We start from the raw sequence: 21,711 nt of genomic DNA on the forward strand, positions 1-21,711 counted from the left end.
AGTCAGGTCTGGCTGGGATCTGTTGCTGGCTCTACTTCTGATTGTCTGGAGTTGGATTTCTTCGGTTAGTTTCCACTGACACCAGGGATCTCCACTGTCTATTGCTTCTCTTCTCTGCCTGCTCCCCCCTCACGTGTACTATCTCATGCTCCCGAGGCCAATCAGACTTCTACCCCTGAAGTCCTTTATCTTTACAAATTCCTGGATTATGCATATATAGCTTGTATACCTAGCACCTCTGTTTGCCTGTGCTTAATCAAAATCCTAAATATTTGCTTCAGGTCTGTACACCTGAAACCAGTCTTCTTCACTGGGCTCTGGCCAGCTCACCTGGCATTGGAGGGTTTGCTCCTTGTATCCCTAATGCCTGTCTTCAGGCACAGCCCTGGAACTTCTCATGTATTCTATTTCTGCTCTGATGCTCCACCAAAACCCTGGAGTTGACCATCTTTTAAAATTTCAGCCCAAGTTTTAATACGGCACAACCAAATCACTCTACTGGCATACCTGGAACTGCTTAGAGTCAGTTCAGTATCCATCTGTGTTCTCATTTTCTTGAAGGAACACCAGAGAGATTTATTCCCAAGTGAACTGCTTTGCATACAAACTTGTTCTTTAGAAGCTTGTTAATTTTTGGTTACTAGAACTTAGGACCCTTAATTTTATGAAAGTCTCATAACTGTAGTTTATGTTGATGGAAAAAAATAGCTTTGGATAAATTCAAAGCAAATATTACCTGTAATGGTTTCTTTTTTCCTTAAGAAGCTTATTGTATGTGCTTTTCTTTCTTCTAAATAATTCTTTTGAGGTAAAAATCTCTCTCTATCAGATGGGGTATTTGGAAGCATGTACTACACCAGACATCGCATTTGTTTATAAGCCTGTCCCAGGCTCCTGGGTAATAAGCGGAATGCACAAGCAGGCTATACAAGGACCTACTTGATTTTTTTTTACCAAAATGGTGAAATAGCCTAGATATTTTGGTGTCTTTAGACATAAAAGATTGACTTATTAAAAGTACTTGTTTTCCTTGTCCTTGCTGACTAGAATAAGGTTTTTCAACTGAGGAGGTGTGTGAGGCTCTTTTGGTTTGGGTCTTTTTTTGTAGTGGTAAAATATAAATAACATGAAATTCACCATTTTAACCATTTTTAATTTTTTGAATTGAAGAAAATACATCTACTGGAAAATCATCTTTATTATTTTTGAGTGTGCAGTTCACTGGCATTAAATACATTCTTACTGTGCAACCATCGCCACTATCTATCACTGAACTCTTTTTATCTTGAAAAACTAAAACTCTATATCCATTAGATACTAACTCCTCATTTCTTACTCCTCCACACCTTACCCCATTCTGTTTTCCATTTTTATGAGCTTGACCACTCTGGGTGCCTTGTATAAGTGGAAGCTTGTGATATGTATCCCTCTGTGACTGGCTTATTTCACTTAGCATAATGTCCTTGGGTTCATCCATATAGTGGTATGCATCAAAAACATCATTTTAATTAGAAGTAGAGACCTAATGATAAACATTGGTAAAGGGACAGAGAAAGCAATGAAATTCTGTGTTTCTTATCCTGCATGGAAGGTAGGAAAATAGAACTGGGTGTTGAGATTTTGTTTGTTTCAGTTTTAATAATTAGAGAAGTGTGGATATGAGAGGCAAACCCTGGTAGAATTATACATAGGATTTCTATATCCCAAGACCTTCAGAAGGTAAGAGAAATGACAAGAATCAAAGAAAATGAAGCACCCAAATAGAAAAGCAAAGTCTAAAGCAAAAACACAATACAAACAAATATAACCTCTATGACAGTAAATATAAATGGATTAGATGCTTTTAGGAAAGCTAGCAGTACTTTAAAAAATAGCTATTCAAATGATACTGTGTTCAAAATGGTACAGATAAGTTAATAATAAAATACAAACATACACACACACACACACACACACACCTATGAAGAGAAAAGAAAACAGGTGGTAATATCAATACCAGAACAACTGTGTTTCATGGACAAACTTTATGTTAAAACCACACTGAAGATAAATTTACCAATTATTTTATGTCAAATGATCTAACATCAAATCATAAACATAAACTCATATCAACAAGGATAAACAGATAAACATATTTGTAATATAGGACCTATGAAGACAACTTTTTGTAGCAAAATTTACAAAATGCATGGCACTGAGAAAATTTGATATAACTGATAACAGTTAAAATAAATGAGCACATTTACAAAGGTATTAAACCTTGTAAATAGGGCTCAAGCATTCTTGCTACTTTGCAAAAGATTCAGCCATTTCTAAAAGTCCTTCAAGGGTAGAAGTTTTAAAGGCCACATTTTTTCACCTTAATGTTTATAACAAAAAAAAAAAGTTCCAATTAGCCAGTAAAAACTCTCTAAGGGGGCTTAGCAAGGAGGAGACTCAAAGAGGAAAAAAAGAACCTCAAGTGCGGACTGTTTAGAAAACACCAAAGAGGAGCATGTGTTTGGTGCAGTGGTTGTGATGGCCCCATGGGGGAGATGCGGAAGGAGACGTTGTAGCACAGGTCAGGTCCTAGCTGCTCCACTTCCCACAGAGGAAACTTTAGAAAAGGAGGTACAATACTAATAATCAGAATTGAAATTTATATAAGGCATATAGTTTTTGAAAAATGAGAGAACACTGTATATGGTTTTAAACATAAAACCTAATTGAAATAAATTTTACAGAATAGAAGGGAATTCCATTTGAATCCAAAATATCCTTTAATAACTAAAATTCTAGTGAAGTAATTCGATGTTTATCCAAAGGTTTATGTAAATAACAGCATTAATGATTGTGTCCTAATGATGACCAGACTCTGAAGCCCTGCTATATAGATAGAATCAAAGCTATGTAACTTGAGTAAGATACCAAACCTCTCTGAAGCTCAGCTTTCTCATCTGTAAAAGTGAGCATAGTATACTTATGAACTAGCTGTTACATTTCTTAATAAAGATTAACATAAAAACTAAAAAATATCCAGTCCCATCAAGGTGGCATGTACCAATGCCATCTCACTAGTCCAAGTGATCAATTTCAGTTCACAATTGATCACACTGATAGGTCTAAGAGTCAAAGGGATCACACAAACAAGACTAGTGTCTGCTAATACTAACTGATAGAATCAAAAAGGGAGAGAACAATCCAACATGGGAAACGGGATACACAGCAGACTCAGAATGGCAGATGTCCTAAACAGCACTCTGGCCTCAGAATCAGCCCTTAAGGCATTTGGATATGGCTAAAGAGCCCATGAGAGTATTTTAGGCATGGAAAGCCAAGACACTCTGGCCTAAATGAAAGATCTCTGTGAGTGAGATCCCAGTGGAAAGAACAGGGTCATCAAAGAAGGAGGTACCTTTCTCTGAAGGGAGGAGAGAACTTCCACTTTGACTATGACCCTGTCAGAATAAGATTGAAGTTGGCGATCTCAAAAGACTTCCATAGCCTTGGCAACTCATGACTAGAGCCTAGGGTGATTACTGACGCCATAAACAAGAGTGTCAATTTGTTAAGTCAACAACAGGAGTCACTGTGTACTTACTTCTCATGTGGGATCTGTCCTTAATGTGCTGTCCAATGTGAAGTAATGCTATAACTAGTACTGAAACAGTATTTTACACTTTGTGTTTCTATGTGGGTGCAAACTGATGAAATCTTTACTTAATATATACTAAATCGATCTTCTGTATATAAACATAATTGAAAATGAATCTTGATGTGAATGGAATGGGAGAAGGAGCGGGAGATGGGAGGGGTGCGAGTGGGAGGGAAATTATGGGGGGGAAAGCCATTGTAATCCATAAACTGTACTTTGGAAATTTTTTATTTACTAAATAAAAGTTAAAAAAAAGAAAGAGATACCTGAACTCCCATGTTTATAGCTACTCAGTTCACCGTAGTTAAGTATGAACCTAGATGTCCATTAACTGATAACTGGATAAATAAAATGTGGTATATGTACATGATGGAATATTAGGCATAAGAAAGAATGAAACCCTGATATTCACAACAAAATGGATATGACTGGAGATCATTATGCTAAATGAAATAAGGTAGGCCCAAATAAATAACACTTTTCCCTTAGTTGTGGTAGTCAGCACACACACACTAAATCTGCATGGAGGTCACATCATTTGGTATATAGCTTAAAATGCTGCTTCACTGAATCATGCCATGTTGAACAAAAAATGAACAGAGGGGAACAGTGAGGACTCTTGTGGTACTAGTAATGTTTAATTCTTAATTGGGGTATTGGATATGAGTGTAAACAGAGGGTCAAAAGCTCATTTATCTATGTACTTTTGTGAACTTCTTGGTGTATATATTGTATTTCAATAAAATGTTTAAACAAAAAAAAATAAAAAATATCCTTTGAATTGAAGAATATTTTCCTCCTACTTAGCTATACCAATACAGTCTGTTTTCAATTTATTTTCTAGTATTGTGCATAGCATATAATTTAAAACCAAAATGTGAGGCTTTTTGTATGCAAAATGGCTATAATACTACCACAAAAGGATGTTGTATCATTTATCAAAGTACCTTTAATTCCGCCATTAGATTTCGCCAAATGATAAAGTTTAAAGAAAAGGGAATAGATATTAAGGACTGACTCTGTTTTAATGTATAAAGAATGAAGAATGAACTAGAATCATGAAAAATAAGAAATCATGGCAGCATCATTGTGCAGCTGGTAAATGGCCACCTGTGACACCAACATCCCATTTGAGCACCTGTTCAAGTCCCAGGTTCTCCACTTCTGATCCAGCGCCCTGCTAATGTGTCTGGGAAAGCAGTGGAAGACAGCCCAAGTGCTTGGACCCCTGCCACCCATGTGAGACCCTTAGAAGCTCATGGATTCTGCTTTGCTGTTGCAGCCATTTAGAGAGTGAACCAGCATATGAAAATCTCTCTGGTGTGTTCACGCTCTCTCTCTCTCTCCCTTTATAATTCTGCCTTCCAAATAAAATATGTAAAACAAATTTCAGAAAGCCATTATAGAGTTAAAAAGAAATAATATATAATATGACAACCGCCATATAATGTTGATATTGCATATAAATTTTTAGTGGTTTTCCCCCTTCAACCATAATATGATATCCAAATTTTATCTTAGCTGGTGGGTCTGTGAGCACAGATTTTTCAACCCTGCTTACAGGCAAGGCAAATCGTGCTTCTTGAAATGATACTGTGGTCATCCAACCAAGTCTCCCCCTCACCTAGCTTTATCTGCATTGTATTGTGCAGCCACTTCATTGAAACCCATTCCAACTTTCCACATCTTCCGTGACTTTACATGCTTTTCACACAGAGCATGTCTGACCTCTTCTGCGTTGCCGCCACCCTGAGCGTTTTTTGTCTGCATTGTCACTCCCAGAGGCTGCTCCTTCTTCCTCCACCTTTCCAGAACCACTGTTTCCTTTGGGCAGCATCTTTGAAACTTGCTTGTCAAGTTTTTAGTGTTTAAAGAAAATAATAACAATTTAATATTTTGCTAAACAGTCACATTAAGAGTTCCATGCTATTTTGATAATTAGTTGCATGATCTTCATCTTTAGCCTAATTTAAACAAACATCATATCTTGGTCTTTTTAATCTTTGCTCACTAAAAAAATTAGTATATGTAAGTTTTATATTGTAGAGAAAAATGATACTTCTATTGGACTTTATGGTTTCTGTAAAAATGATAATGTTTTACAATTAGGATTTTCTGTGTCTCTGAAGATAAAACACTGAAATAAGGGAACACACAGAAAAAGGAAATACATGCTTTTACAAGATGTCTTCTTTTTGATTTGTTTTGGTTTTTTTTATGTGACAAACACACAGGAAAAAGAGAACCCCTGATTGCTGGCTCACTCTGCAGATGTCCACAGTGGACAGAATGAGGCCAGGCTGAAGCCAGGAACTCAATCCAGGTCTCCCTCGTGGATGGCAGGGACCCACATAAACCATTGCCTGCTCCTTCCCAGGGTCTGTTTCAGCAAGAAGCTGGAATCGGGAGAGGAGCCAGGACTCGAGCCCAGATATCCTAATGTGAGATGTGGCCATCTTTAAAATCAAAAGTATTTATTTGAAAGAGTTACAGAGAGAGAGAAAGAGAAAAAAAAAAAATGTTCCATCTACTGATTCACTCCCCCAAATGGCCACCATAGCCAGAGCAGGGCCGACCCAAAGCCAGGAGGAGCTTCTTCCGGGTCTCCTGCAAGGGTGTCAGGAGCTCGATCCTTTGGACGGTCATCTGCTTTCCTGTCTTCTGCTGCTTTCCCAGGCCAGTATCAGGGAGTTGTTCAGAAGTGGAGCAGCCAAGACAGACTGCCACCCATATTATATGCTGGTGTTGTGGGTGGCAGCTTCACCTGCAATGCCATAATGTCATGGGCACCTTCACTAGTATCTTAACCACTGGGCCAAATACCTGTTCCACTGTCTGGTTTTTGTAGATTTGAAAAGTCCTCCTTTCTATGTGTAGACTTCTTTTTTTTCAGATCAAGAATCTCACTTATCGGTAGACTTCTGGGCATCTTGTCACATGAACCTTCTGGAGGCTAACGTTGCAGAGCATAATTGGCTTAGGGAAATTTAGTTTGAATTTTGCTAATAAAGATTAAAAGTATGTGGCCTGGTGGTAAGCTGCCATTTAGGATGCCTGCATCCCATATCAGAATGCTTGTATTTATTGCCTGCTCATCGCAGGCATGTGGAAAAAGAGCCTGCAGATAGGAGTTCTCTGTCTCACTCTTTGTCTTGCAAATAAAAATAGTAAAAAAGTAAGAAAAAAGCCTTTTAAAAAAAGAGAGAGAGAGAGATACAGACTGAAGGTGTGTAAGTATGTCATTGAGTATATTCTGGAGTAGGCTTAGAATTTTAAAGGACCCTACCAATAGAGTGTTCACTTGCAGCATTGCTAGCAGCAGGCTTGGGTGACTGAATTAACTATAATGGTGGGGTTTGCATATGAGCTTTACTTCTTTCCATTTCAATACATGCTTTACTAACATTAGGAAATAGGTCTTTCCATACCCATGTTTATGACATGTAAGTGGGAAATTTCTTAGCAAGTCTGCCAAGGGCTCTGAAAACATTATTCTTAGCTGTCTGCAGCAGATAAAAAGCAAACTACATATAGATGAAAGAAATCTGTTATCTTTCACCTTTTTTTGATTATTGTTTAAATACTTAGTGCCTTTTTGTCAGTGTCTTCAAATTTGCTCTGGCACCTGTAGCTATGGAAGCAATCCGTGTTGCTGTCATTAGATATTCTTTGAAATCTTATGAATGGTGAATTGTTAAGCACATCCCACAATAGCGGTGGAGGTGTTTGGATTCCTGACCAAAGCCATTCTGGTATCTAATAAAGCATAAATTTGATACTATGTCATAAAGCTAACTATGCAATGATGACCTTTTGTAATGTTTTCAATGTTAGGGCGATAAACTGAAATCTGAGATAGTGTCACAAACTTAGAGCTACAAGAAAACCACAGACATCACCAGCCAAATGTTTCATTTTCTGTATGAAGAAACTAACCCAGAGCAGCCAGGCCAGCCAAGACTTGCCCATGATTTCGGCTAATTCCCTGCAGAGCCCAGATCACAGCTCCTCTTGTCTGATTCCCAATGGAACATACTTTCTTTACAGAGACTCTATCAAAGGAATGTGAAATTATGGACAAGTTACAGATACCAGAAATTCCAAGAAAACCCTTTAAAAATACAAATTTATCATACATCTGAATTAAAATAACACAAACAAAAATGTAATCGTTTAATTACCTGGTATTATTACTGATTTATCCATTTCATTTTTCACCCTGAGGTTTTTAAGCTGTGAGGGAAATTTTGATGTGCTGACTATTACACATTGAGGATAATATGTTTTTCCATATCATGCCTTCAATGCTTAGATTAAAATGTTTTTAAAACTAGCTGTTTTGATACCTAAGTAACCAAAGTTTTAAAGAATTTTAGTGGCAAGGATTTAAAGCCTTAACTACTACTCGAAGCATCTTCCACAAACCAATAGCACCAGACTCCCTGGGGAATTCCCTAGACATGCAGAGGCCCAACCTGCCCTTCCTGGGACATTGTGTGTGTGTGTGTGTGTGTGTGTGTGTGTGTGTGTGTGAATAAGATCCTGGTGACTCCTGTGCCTACCAAAGTCCAGAAGCACTTGTTTAGAGAAGTGGAAATCTCAAAGCCTGGTCCTGTTTCTTGCCATTTCCTTGTCTCTTTGTTCCTCATTTTCTTTCTTTCTTTCTTTCTTTCTTTCTTTCTTTCTTTCTTTCTTTCTTTCTTTCTTTTTTTTATAGAGTTAGTGAGAGAGAGACAGACAGAAAGGTCTTCCTTCCATTGGTTCACCCCCCAAATGGCCACCACGGCCAGCACACTGCACCAATCCAAAGCCAGGAGCCAGGTGCTTCCTCCTGGTCTCCCATGCAGGTGCAGGGCCCAAGCACATGGGCCATCCTCCACTGCCTTCCCAGGCCACAGCAGAGAGCTGGACTGGAAGAGGAGCAACCGGGACAGAATCCGGCGCCCCAACTGGGACTAGAACCAGGGGTGCTGGTGCCGCAGGTGGAGGATTAGCCTAGTGAGCCGTGCGGCACCGGCCAAAGAATTTTACCTCCCCAACCCCCCTAAATGAGACATAAAAATACCAGAGTCTGCTTCCATAGGCAAAAAGGATTTCAGGTAAAGGGTGTGGAAGGGCGGAGAGGAAATCCATCTCATCGCTGTGGGCTTGTGGCTGCACTGATAGGCTGATGGCATCTGGCAGGGGTTTGTAGGATGACACCCCACCGACACCACCACCTGTGAGTCATCAGTCACCAGTGGTCCTTGCTCCCAAAACCAGGGTTGTATGACTGTGTTGAGAAGTGGGGCCCAGGAGTTAATTACAGTGTTGAATTCACAGAGGGTGAGCCACGGAACACCAGAGGCAGGCACTGCCTGTTCCAGTTCAGGACAGAGAGCAGCAGCAGAGGGTTGATTGTTGGTTATGGCTCCTGGGAGCCTGTCTCAATAAGGGGCGTTAGGAAGCAGAGGAGAAGTGGCCATGATGAAAAACCCCCTGAAAGACCTAAACCCAGGCTTCTGTATATAAAGATGAGTCCAGTGGCTTTTTCTTCTAGTGACAAGGGTCTGAAAGACAGGCTATTGTGATGATGAGCTTAGACTCTTGAGCTCAAACTCTCTGGGCTCAAATCCCAGCTCATCTAGGGTCTGTGGTTGTATGCATGTGATTTAAGCTGTCTAATGTCTTCACATGGATCTCGGGAACACAGTAATGTCATGTAGGCTTATTGTAGACACTAGATGAGGAAATCTGTGTCAACAGTACTTAGCACAGTGTCTGAATTGTGGTAAGTACTCAGTAAGTGTAAGGGTATTGTTATTTATTTACTTCTTTAATTTAATGATTCTTTCCATCAATTTCTCTTCTGCACAGTAGCATAATTTTTTGTGTTTTTTTCTGGGATTGTACTGTGGTCTGTGGCCATGAAAAAGGAACTTGTGGCCGTAACTAAAGAAAATGATCCGGGCTTACAGAATTAAGTGTTTTTCAATCACCTCTGTGATAGGACTGTGGTAAGAGTGGTGCGGGAATGCTAGGGAATGGAATGCAAGCAAATGGGAAGCATCATAAAGTCCCTGGGCACCCTTGCATTCTGAATAGAAAGAGAGAAAACCTGGCAGATGATTCGAAACAACATATTCCTATGCTACATTGACAGTAAATAAATTAAAATTAATTAAATAAAATAGAATTAATAAAATAAATTAAGATGTCTGGAGTGGCTGAAAGACAGCCTTCAGTACTGGTCTTTAACAGCTTTATTTTCTTCAAGTGCCTTCCTTAAAGAAGGAAGGAAAAAAGGAGAGAACGGTTGGGCAAAAATGGTAGTTTGCCCTGGCTAAGTTTTTTTTTTTTTTTTTTTTTTTTTAATCTCTTTCTCTCTAACCTCTGTTTAAGCAGAGATACTTTTGAATCTTGATTGAGAAACTCACGTGGCACTAGGGGGCAGAAGGTGAGGTATGAATGATACACATACAATTAAAATAGCTGCTGATCTCAACTCGTATTAAGGTTCACGTATAAACGCGGGGTGGGGGGGCAGCTCTGACTGGTGTGTTGTGATTGTACATTCTGCTTCATGTCGATCAGAGGACCCAGGCTCTGGAGAAAATCAGAAAGTGGAGGGCATTTCTAAATGCCCAGCAAAAGGGTTGTAAATTAAGTGTTAAGATGAGAATTTACAGAACTTGAGATATTTCCCATCTTGAGAAATTTGCAACGTAAAGGTGGCTTAGAGAAGATGGCTTAGAAATAACCCTGTAGAAAACAGGATTGGCTCCTGGTTCTCTGTCCCCTCTGGTCAGTTTTAGCAGGATAATTCTGTCTGAAGGCCCAGGGAGAGGGACAAAGGGCAGCAGTAGCTTTGGGCTGGAGCGAATGGGAAATGGCAGGAAGGCAGCCAACAGGGATTGAAGGAGAATGAAGGGTCCTTGGCTAGGGCTTTGGCAGTTGGGTGAGAGCTGAGAGATGGTTTTGCAGGATCAGTTGTGGAAGTGTCTGCCATGGATGTCTTTTGAAAGGGGGGAATACGGAGCCAGGGCCACCTCTGTTTCTAGAAAGAAACAAACACGAGCACATGTCAGTGGATGGTTAAGGCCAGACAAGGGCTGCTGTGGCTGGTCCTCCCAGCGCGTGGTCCCCGCCGACGTCTGGCTCACTGTGGCTGATCCTCCGTCTAACCTGACTGTTGTTTCCTTCTTTCCCACAGTGCTCACGTATCCCAAGTCAGCAGCGTTTCGTCAACTGGAGAGTAAGTTATTTGGGTTGGGTTGTCATGTTTTCACTGTTTTTGAAATGTCCTCTTCTGATTATTAAACAGAACAGATAATCATCCTGGTATACAGTACTGTTAGATTAACATAACACACAGCCAGTGGTTTTGAAACTGTGTGCAGAGGAAAGCACTGAATTAGAAAGGAGCCTAGCTGAGCTTCTGTGTGTGTGTGACTTGAGACAGCTTCACCATCCAAACCATGAGCTTTTTGTTTCTTTCACTAAAAGTAACGTCAGAGTCAATATTTGCAAAGCAGCCTGTGTGTTTGGGGAGGCACCTTGCAACGGAGACTATAATGAAAGTACCAACCACATCTTTACTTCCTACTCTGTTCATTTCACCAGGCCTGTGCTGATGGAGTGTGCCCAACACAGTGCTAGATGTTTCATCTCAAACAAGACCCTGGGCTCTGCCTTCAGGGACTTTACAGGCTAAGAGGGATGCCAAAAAGAAAGCAGATTCATGATGGCCAGGTCCTCTCCCCACAGGGATTCTGGCCGTCTCGTGTCTTCTTACTCCCCTGGCTTGTACTGGCACTAGAGCTCTAACTCTGCGTCTGTCTGCCCTTGCCCACTTCTCTGACTTTAGTGTCCTTCCTTCAGCCACACACAACAGCTTGTTCTGTTCCAGGAACAGGCCAGGCTTACTGCTGCCTCAGAGCCTTTGCACCGAGTGTTTCTCACCTGGCCAGCGCTTTGTCGTCATTCACTCTGTTCGAATGGCATCTCCTCTGGGAGTTTACCCCCTAACAGCCCACATTCACTCTCCTGCCCTTTGCTTGATGTTTTAGGGAATTTTGCACTGACATTCCTTGGTTGTATTTGTTGATTATCCTTCTTACCCTACAGGTATGTAGGCTCCATAAACATGGGACCTTGTCTATTATGTCCATTGCTGTCTTCTCAGCTGCTAGGAAAGTACCTGGTATACACTCGCTACTAAATAAATATTTGTCAAATGACTGAATGAATAGTTCCTTGCCCAAAGATCTTGCCATCATCCCTGCCTCTTCCTTTCTTGCTGAGACCTGTGCAGTCCCTTTTGGAGTTTGTCCCACAGCAAGGCTCAAGTGTAGGAGGCGGCAAGGTTTTGAATTGATAGAAAGAGAGAAGAAATAGAATCAAGAGTTGGAATGAACCTGGGATCTAAAAAATGTATTTGGAGTTTTGTCTTCCTTATTGGATGAGGAAGCAATTGGAGGGCAGGACTGACCTCCCTTCACTACGTCAGTATCTAAAGAGCTTCCAGAACTATACCAATACTGACATGTTGGGGCTGGTGCCATGGCTCATTTGGCTAATCCTCCACCTGCCACGCCGGCATCCCATATGGGCACCAGTTCTAATCCCGGTTGCTCCTTTTCCACTTCAGCTCTCTGCTGTAGCCCGGGAGGGCAGTGGAGGATGGCCCAAGTGCTTGGGCTCCTGCACCCACATGGGAGACCGGGAAGAAGCACCTGGCTCCTGGCTTCGGATCGGCGCAGCTCCGGCCGTTGCAGCCATATGTATATATACATATATACATATACATATACATATACATATACATATACATATACATATACATATACATATACATATGTATATATAAAAAAGACTGACTTGTTCTTACTCTTTTGTGTGTCCTAAAACCTTTCCTTCTAATATGTCTTGTAGTTTAGGCAACTGCAGGTTGGTCTAAGTGTGCACATTCATTTCCCCACATGGGGTAATCTTAAATCATTTGGGACACAGAATTGTAAATGTGTAAGTTTTAATGCCCAAGTTAATTGGACTATATTTGATCATTGTCATAAAATATATTTAACAAAATTTTAATGGTGTAATAATGAGTCTATTCTAAAACTGCCTTTGGAAAGCCCAAACTACTTTAAGTTCTCAAAATCCATTTTATTGAAGGGAATGCTACTTCTCAGTCTGAGCATTTAAGAAATATGTGTGATTCTTCTTTGAGTGAACAAAAGCATGGTTTAAGAGGAGTGTGAGTTAAGAGTTTTCCATGCCAGCTTATTCAGAATTAAATAATGTGGTGACAAAGGAAGGTTTAGACACATTAAAAGATTCTGCAGCTTTAAAAATGATACCATTTATATAATTTATATCTTATCAAGCATTCTTTTCAGCCTTTTCTGCTTTCTTGTTTCCTTCCAATGTCATTAGTATATTTTGGGAAGCATTAGTGTGATCACTGCTTGGATTGTGTACATCACAGTTGAATTGAATAGAAGTTAGGAAAGATTATACAATGCTGCTTTGAGTTGTAATTGTTCTAGTGAGTGTTTCTCCCCAGATAGCATTACTGCCTATACGATTTTATCCTGAAGGGTTTCTAAATAGATGATAGGTATCATAAAGTCATTTGTGCCAGTGTGCTGTGCAAATCAGCCTACTGTCTTCCTGTGCAGAACCAGTGTGAGATTGGGAGGAAATCCGCCTTTGTTAGAATAGACCTATTATTATTCTATGGGGAACAAAGTCTTTCCTCATTCTGCCTTCTATTAAATGACCCTCATTTCCTGAACACCTCATAATTGTTGTTAGTCTTGCCGTGAGCATTTCGGCAAGCTTGGACTCACAGAGGTGAGAAATAACACTTACCAAATTGGTAGAATCTGCTCAGCTTGCTTGCTTTTGTTTTTAACACACAATGCAAATATTTTTATACTTGGACTCTTATCCATTGAAAGAAGTCCAAAATTATGTGCATCTATTTTTAAAGGCAATTATTGATAAACCTGATTGCTTGAATATTTTTTAATTACTATTTTTTTTTTTTACCAGACTCTTGGAAAGAACCATTCGATCAGCTGTAGAACAGCATCTTTTTGATGTCAATAGCTCTGGAGGTCAAAGTTCAGAGGACTCAGAATCAGGGCCATCATCAGCATCTTCCACCGCCACATCCGCCAGACAGCGACGACGCCAATCTAAGGAACAGGATGAAGCGCGACGTGGTCGAGAGAAGTGAGTGGGCACTGCTTCTTCCCGTTGCTGAGCTTTCTCTTCTTTTTAAAATACGTACCTACCTTAGTCACTGCGATATCCTCACATCTGCTTCTCTGTCATTTCAGTAATTGGGTTAAAACTTTGATTCTGATCATTTTCAACTTGGCTAACATTTGGAAATTCATTGGTGAATAAATGGTGCACTTTGATCGGATGCTCTGCACGTTGCAGCAAGCCACAGACCGTTCACAACTTTCTTAGGGTTGTCTTATCTGAGGCGGGCTGGACTCGGGGAGGAGAAAGGTGCCCGGTGGCTGTCAGAGGGGTTCTTCCCCTTGGCAGACAGCGTGAAGTTGACTGTCAGACTCATTTATGAGCCAGCAGATTTTCCCATTGTATTGGGCTATAAGTGAATGCTGGAATGTCGCTGTAGTACTCTGATGCTTGATAATGTCAGACTGTATGAAAGGTTGAGCTTGCATAACTGAAAGAGGGGAAACTTAAGTTCTTTTTGATAGAAATTATTAATCTGAAGTCATTCCCATGGCATGAATAGTACTACAAGGAGCTGTAATAGTAATATATGTAACAAATAGTAATAAATGTAATAGTACTACAAGGATTTGATAAAAAATACAAATGAACAATTACCATTCAAATTATTTGGTCATCATGATTAGGAAAATGAACTTTTGCAGACAACAGACTGTATTTGTATTTTTGTCCCTGAAAGTTCCAAGTTCATTTTTATTCACTGTAGCATATAGCCTCTATATAGTGATTGTTTTGAACTTCTTCTTAAATGTCCAAGAATAAACTAGATCCGTGTCCTTCTCCTCCTTTTTCACCTGTCCTCATAATCTACTTCAAAATCTTTATGGGAAAAAAATGAATGTGTTTTTTGCAAAAGAAAAACATGGACTATAAATAGTATAATTTCATGCTCCCCATCACTGAGATGGTCAAGGGCTGTACTAATGAGTATAATTTTAGAAATAAAGCAGGAGCAGTGACAGAAGCCACCGATATTACAAGTGGCATTTGCGGTACTTCAAAAAAGAGGTGGATCAGAGGGGTAGTTGTAACATTCCATTTATAAAATCAACACATTATGATACAGGAGATATTTATGCTTAACATTAGCTACTGATTGAGGTTTATAGAAAGCATCAGGAGGCAGAATAATTTATTAGTGTGCGCTCTGTATCTCGTTACAGCAAGTACAGTTATTCAGTTAACACTGTCCGTGCTGCCTCATTTTTACCGACAAGCAGGTAGCAACAGCCTGCACATTTAGAGTATCCTCATCAGCACGTTCAGTTCTCCCTGGCTTTGGACGAAGGAATGGTCCTGGCGGGGGGTGGGGGGGTGGGGGATGCGGGAGTGAGCCTGATAATGAGAACACGGTGAGATGGTGGCAATGCTCGGCAAAAGCCCAGAAATACAAAACATAGGCTCACCCTGACTCCCCTGCGGAATTTGAACATAGAATTTTCCATGTCTGGAGATATTTGTAGCATAAACGATCTTGATGATTTCTGTTAACAACATGAGGGGAACAGAGAGAGATGGAGACTGGCAGAAACTGCATGATCCTCTAACACCATACACATGGCCCTCTAGTCTGTCTCTTAGATTTTCTTCTCTGGTATGCCTTTCACTGCTCTCTCTGCTCACTCATCCTGGACAAATGACAACTAGATGAGGAAGACAATCCTGGGTACACACTGTTAGGATACTTCTTTGTGCAGTGGAATAGCTTAACAACTGTCTCACCATACTCTGTTCCCTGGCACATGGCCTAGGCCCTCGGAAGCCCCTGTAAGATGCTGCTTGTTTGCATCACCCTCCCAGTCACGAGACCCCCACTCCTGACCTGAAATGCAAAGTCACAGTCACGTCTTCAATCCAAGCCCCATTGAACACCTTCCCTCAGCTCCCCGAGTGCATGGAGGAGCAAGGTCCTTATCCTTATCTCTCCAGGCTCCCAATCTACTAGTTTGGCCTGAATCAGCTTTGGCCACAAGTCAGTTACCCCTTCCTCCAGCCTCTCTCTCCTCACCTTGAAGCTGGTGCTGCTCCTTTCTCTCACCCTACAGCTCTGTTCCTTTCCTCTTACCTCCTTGTTCTTCATACTTTTGCAGCTGGCTGACTCTTCCAGCATCTCCCCTTTGGTCTCAGATCCCTCTTTCAACCTTCTTCCTTTCAGGGATTTTGAAATGCCACCATCAAAATCCTTTCTAATATCCTCAGGACAGTCTCTAAGTGTTATAAATCGTGAGAAGGTCAAGAACGTTTGTTACAGGCTATAGGAAATGAGTTTTCCATAGCATATGCTCCTGTGTCGTTGTTTCATTTCTACGGTTTTCCTCTGGCTTTGCTTTAAAAATGATTAAACTAGACTTGAATGCAAACTTATCAACCTTGTGGAATGAATAGAAAGTGTTTTGAAAAACAGAAGTTCATTTGTATCGTATCTATTTTGCCTCTACCAATTTAGAATTGCAACCAATTTGAAAATAGCCTTGGGGCTAGCATTGTGGTGGAGTGGATTAAGCCACTACCTGCAGCACTTCCAATCCAGCTCCTTGCTAATATGCCTGGAAAAGCAGCAAATGTCCTGAGTTCTTGGACCCCTGCCACCCACATGGGAGACCTGGATGGAGTTCCAGGCTCCTGGCTTCAGCCTGGCCAAGCCCCAGCTATTGCAGCTATTTGGGAAATGAAATAGTGGATGGAAGATCTCTTTCTCTCTGTTTCTTCCTCTCTCTCTCTCTCTCTCTCTCTCTCACACACACACACACACACACACACAGACACTCTGACTTTCAAACAAATAAATAAATCTTTTTTTTTTTTTTGACAGGCAGAGTGGACAGTGAGAGAGAGAGACAGAGAGAAAGGTCTTCCTTTGCCGTTGGTTCACCCTCCAATGGCCACCATGGCCGGTGCGCTGCAGCTGGCGCACCGCGCTGATCCAATGACAGGAGACAGGTGCTTATCCTGGTCTCCATGGGGTGCAGGGCCCAAGGACTTGGGCCATCCTCCACTGCACTCCCGGGCCACAATAGAGAGCTGGCTTGGAAGAGGGGCAACCGGGACAGAATCCAGCGCCCCAACTGGGACTAGAACCCGGTGTGCCAGCGCCGCAAGGCGGAGGATTAGCCTAGTGAGCCACAGTGCCAGCCACAAATAAATAAATCTTTAAAAAGATTTAAAAATAAAAATAGCCTGGAAGCCCATGATTGCCATTTTAAGATGAGATCAGAGTCTGTAAATCTAACTGGAATTGCCATGGTAGATTTTTGAAACAAGCAATACTATAAATACTTCATAAGCAAGACTATAAATACTTCATTTATCTTGGTGCAAATGATTGTTATTGGTCTAAATTCTGGAGGAAATGTAATTACTCATTATTATTTACTACAACAAGAACAGAAAAGTTCTAGGAATATAGTTATTATGTTTAAAAGTTTAGTTTAATTCATTATTTTAAAATCAACCATCTACCAGGTATATGGTCAGGTTGTAGAATCCTGCTTTTTGATATATAGAAGTTTGTTGTGATCATCACTCTACTTCTGAATATGTTTGAAAAAAAGTCATAATTATTTTTATTTTTTTAAAGATATATTTTATCTATTTGAAAGACAGAGTTACAGAGCGAGGTAGAGACAGAGAGAGAGGTCTTCCATCCACTGGTTCACTTCCCAGATGGTTGCAACAGCTGGAGCTACACGATCCAAAGCCAGGAGCCAGGAGCCTCTTCCAGTTCTCCCACATGGGTTCAGGGACCCAAGGACTTGGGCAGTCTTCCACTGCTTTCCCAGGCCATAGCAGAGAGCTGGATCTGAAGAGCTGCAGCCGGGACTCAAACCCGTGGCCATATGGGATGCCGGCACTTCACGCCAGGCCCACTGTACCACAGTGCCGACCCCAGTCATAAGTATTTTTGAAAGGAAAGCAAAAATTAAGTGAAAGTAATTTTAGTCTTCCAAAACACAATAAATTAGAAAATTGATCTCAGTGTTTATTTGTTACATAATTATTATATGTTAAAATCCCACTGCAAAGTAAAAAACAATGATTCATTAGGAGGATAATAAGTAGTTTAGTATTATTAGAACATTAAATTTCTGCAGAGGAATTTGAGGAGGAAGCCCTGAAAATATTCCCATGGGCAATTAATATGAGAGGCCTGGGGCAGGAGTTTGGTCTAACAGTGAAGACACCCCTCATCTCTTGTCAGCCTACCTGGCTTCAACAGTTCACTCTGGCTTCTGACTCCAGCTTCCTGCCAATGCAGACTCTGGGAGGCTGTGGTGATGGCTCAAGTATTGGGTTACTACCAGCCATGTGGGGACCTGGATTGAGTTCCCGGCTCCAAGCTTCAGCCTTGGTCTGTGGACATTTGAGGAGTGAACCAGTGGGTGGGAAATTTCTAGGTCGCCAATATGTTTTATATTATATATATTGTATGTGTGTGTGTGTATAAAATATGTACATGATTTACCTAAAACTATTCTAGAGGCTACTCTCTTCTCTGTGTCCTCAAATGGCCTTTCCTCTGTGCACCTGTTTTTCTGATGTCTCTCTCATCTTATAGGATAGCACTCATGTTGAGTTAGGTGCCCAGCCTTATGACCCAATTTAACCTTAATTACCACCTTCAAGGCTCTATCTCCAAATACAGTCCTACATTGAGGATGTGAAAAATGTAGAAGAAGTGTGGAGTGGTAGGAAGATAGAATTTAAATTGTTAAACAAGTAATTCTAAGTTTAAGAACAAACCCATCTAGCCATCACCAGCAAACACTGTTCTCAGTGCATGGCTGAGAACTTGAATATGTGTCGAATGCATGTGCTTGCATGTTAGTCCCCTGGGATATTGCTTATATGTGTGCATAAATCTTTTATTTTTTATTTTTATTTTTAAGATGTATTTATGTATTTGAAAGGTAGTTTCAGAGAGGCAGAGGCAGAGAGAGAGAGAAAGAGGTCTTCCATCCACTGGTTCACTTCCCAGATGGCCACAATGCCCAGAGCTGTGCCGATCTGAAACCAGGAGCCAGGAGCTTTTTTCGGGTCTCCCACGTGGGTGCAAGGGCCCAAGGACTTGGGCCATCTTCCACTGCTTTCCCAGGCCACAGCAGAAAGCTGGATTGGAAGTCGAGCAGCCAGGACTCAAACCTGCGCCCATAAGGGATGCTGGCACTGCAGGCAGTGGCTTTACCTGCTACACTACAGCTCGGCCCCGCATAAATCTTTTATATAATTTTACCAAATATATATATTTTCACATTAAAAAGTTGTAGATAATAAGATGAAATTGGATATAGTGTTTAAAATGACCAAAGATTTGTATAACTTTGAAAATATTATGGTTGTATTTAATTCATAATTTTGTCTCCCTTATAGCCTGCCTGAGGATATGAATATAAATTACAGAATAAATAGTTAATGTTAGCCTTCATTTTTGGGAATGGTTGAGTTCATAGTAAGAAATGGTATCTATTTTTACTTTTTAGAACTCATTTAATTCAAGACATAGCTTTGGGTGTCTAAGGAGGTACATTAACTCAGTCCTACCAGGAGGGAGAGTAAAATCTCCTTCAAGTGTTTATCACCAGGCCTTGGTGCTCTGCGGAAGGTTTGATTTGCTTCTTGATATATAAAAGGAAAAAAAACTCACAAGTTTGTTAAGCAATTTAATTTTTCAAAAACTTCTAACAGGAGTGTTTAAAATAATTAAAACTATTTTAAGAACATTAAATGAATTAAAATCGATAATCATGACTGTCATATCTACTTCTAAAACTAAGCCATAAAAGACTTGAGCATTATAAGCTTACTTCTCAGAATTCCTTGTCCTGGGGGATGACAAATCCATAATTCAATTAAAATGCTTTGTATCCCATAGTTTTTATTACTTACATATGATTCCGATCAAGATTATCTAATTCAGTGAGATTTAAGTAGGAACACATGTGTACTTACTAAAATGTAGCATCTGGGAAAACCAGTAGTCTCTTCTGAAGAAATCATATTCTTTTCAACTCTTTCTCCTTATATTTCATTAATTTAAAATATTGCTATGCACACACCCACATCTGTGAATAATGGAAACTTTTATTACAGATTTGCACTCTTCTCCCTCTTTGACTACAAGCTACTTTTGGTAAAAGACAAAAGCTGTTCATTGGTAGAAACTGTGCCTGCCAATTTGCCTCTAGGAGTAGTTTCTCCTTGAATGGGATCTGTTTGGCACCAAGCAGCCTCAGGCGTGGGGCTCCACTCACGTTTTGATCAAAGATGCAAACTGGAATTTTTGAGCATTCTTTGAGCTTCCCATCTATGATACATGACCCAGGTGGGAGTATCATTAAATATCCCTTTCACCTTTGGGAAATAAAATTAAGCAGTTTTTTCCCTTCAATTCAAGGGAGCTTATCAACAAAGAAAATATTCCTTCGGGATTCAGCAACCTCGATGATTGTATTTTGAATACTCAGGAAGTGGAGAAATTACATGAAAGTACCTCGGGCTCTGCCGGAGAAAGGAGCAAACCCAGACTACAGAAACCCAGTGCTAAGCTTCCCGAGCTCAATGAAAATCAAGATGGTCTTGTGGTAAGTGAATGTTTCTATAAAATGGTGACTTGTGGCCACTTAGGAATGAGACTAACTTTATTCGTTCTTTATTTGGCCTGCGATTTGCTTATCTGCCAAGGAAATTTAAACCCACTGTGTGTCTGAGACTTGGCATAATAGCTTGAAAAGAATGTGCTTCTCAAGTTGAAATCCTCTTGGATACCAACTTAACCCATCAATAAATTTTTTCCACCGGGAGTAGTATCTCAAGTTCTCTAGGTGCTAAGAATAGAAGTGCAAGAGTATCTTGATTCCTTAGGATGTGTTTGACTGGCAAAACTGTGAACATGGTCTATGTTTAAAAACATTTGGATGGGCAGTCCTAATTCCATGCTGGCCTTTGTTTACACAGGAGGCTCTGCCTCCAGCCCAATTTCCACTTTCAGTGTTCCAGAATTGTGTTTGTCACTTGTGACCTAAGTGAGTTCAATGGACCCTGTCTTTGTCACAATAAATAATTTAAAACTCTGCCAGCACAACTGATATAGAAGAAAAACTTCCTCATTTGCAAAATGGGGGTGCTCCCATAGATCTTTCCTAACTCTCATATTCCACCAAGTTTAAAATCTAAGCTTCAGAGGTAACCATAAAGCAATGAGCCCCAGAGCACAACGATGGCTAGACAGCCTCCTGGAAGTTAAGCTGTGCCTGCTAACTTCCCTCTTGTCTTGAACCTTCTGATTTTACTTTCTCCAATTTGCCTCCAAAACCTGTCCCTATCTCATCTCAAGGTCTTTACACTCTGACCAAACATTTGTCTCTATGGCTAGAAACAAGACAGGGAGGGAAAGAAAGGCAGAAGTATACATCACTATGTGCCTTCTGTGTACCAGGAAATATTTTGGGCTTAGGGATACAGCAGTGAGAAAAACAGTCAATGATTTCTGCTTTTGTGCGACTTATGCTCTAATCAAGATGAAATCAAGTAAAGCAGAATGTACATTAGGTATATAACTAATACAAATATATAAATAATTAGGTTATTATCACCACTAAGAAGAAAATTAAAGCAGGGATTGGGGCAAGAGTTGCAATGGGATAGGGGATGCAATTTTTTTTTTTTTTTGATAGGCAGAGTGGACAGTGAGAGAGAGAGACAGAGAGAAAGGTCTTCCTTTTGCCATTGGTTCACCCTCCAATGGCCACCGCGGCCCGCGCGCTGCAGCCGGCGCACTGCGCTGATCCGATGGCAAGAGCCAGGTACTTATCCTGGTCTCCCAT

The 21,711-nt window shown here is 40.5% G+C and overlaps 1 protein-coding gene and 1 pseudogene across 13 annotated transcripts in view; one reads left to right on the plus strand and one right to left on the minus strand.

The window, feature by feature from the left end:
* The window catches only part of FAM13A (family with sequence similarity 13 member A), a 388,793-nt gene that overhangs the window by 314,529 nt on the left and 52,553 nt on the right, over window positions 1-21,711 (plus strand). For all 13 annotated transcript variants that reach the window (XR_016212400.1, XM_070047870.2, XM_070047871.2 and 10 more), the window contains 3 exons: window positions 10,827-10,868; window positions 13,673-13,855; window positions 20,283-20,469. Coding sequence is in view for 12 of the 13 variants with exons in the window: in XM_070047870.2 (XP_069903971.2) it covers window positions 10,827-10,868; window positions 13,673-13,855; window positions 20,283-20,469 (412 nt within the window). In the remaining variant the exon portion in view is untranslated. The remainder of the gene's footprint in view (window positions 1-10,826; window positions 10,869-13,672; window positions 13,856-20,282; window positions 20,470-21,711) is intronic.
* Window positions 4,958-5,615, minus strand: LOC127483226 (peptidyl-prolyl cis-trans isomerase NIMA-interacting 4 pseudogene; annotated as a pseudogene).

This window comes from Oryctolagus cuniculus, chromosome 8 (genome assembly GCF_051225735.1).
Source record: "Oryctolagus cuniculus isolate XC-2025 breed Fujian yellow rabbit chromosome 8, ASM5122573v1, whole genome shotgun sequence".
Lineage (NCBI taxonomy): Eukaryota > Metazoa > Chordata > Mammalia > Lagomorpha > Leporidae > Oryctolagus > Oryctolagus cuniculus.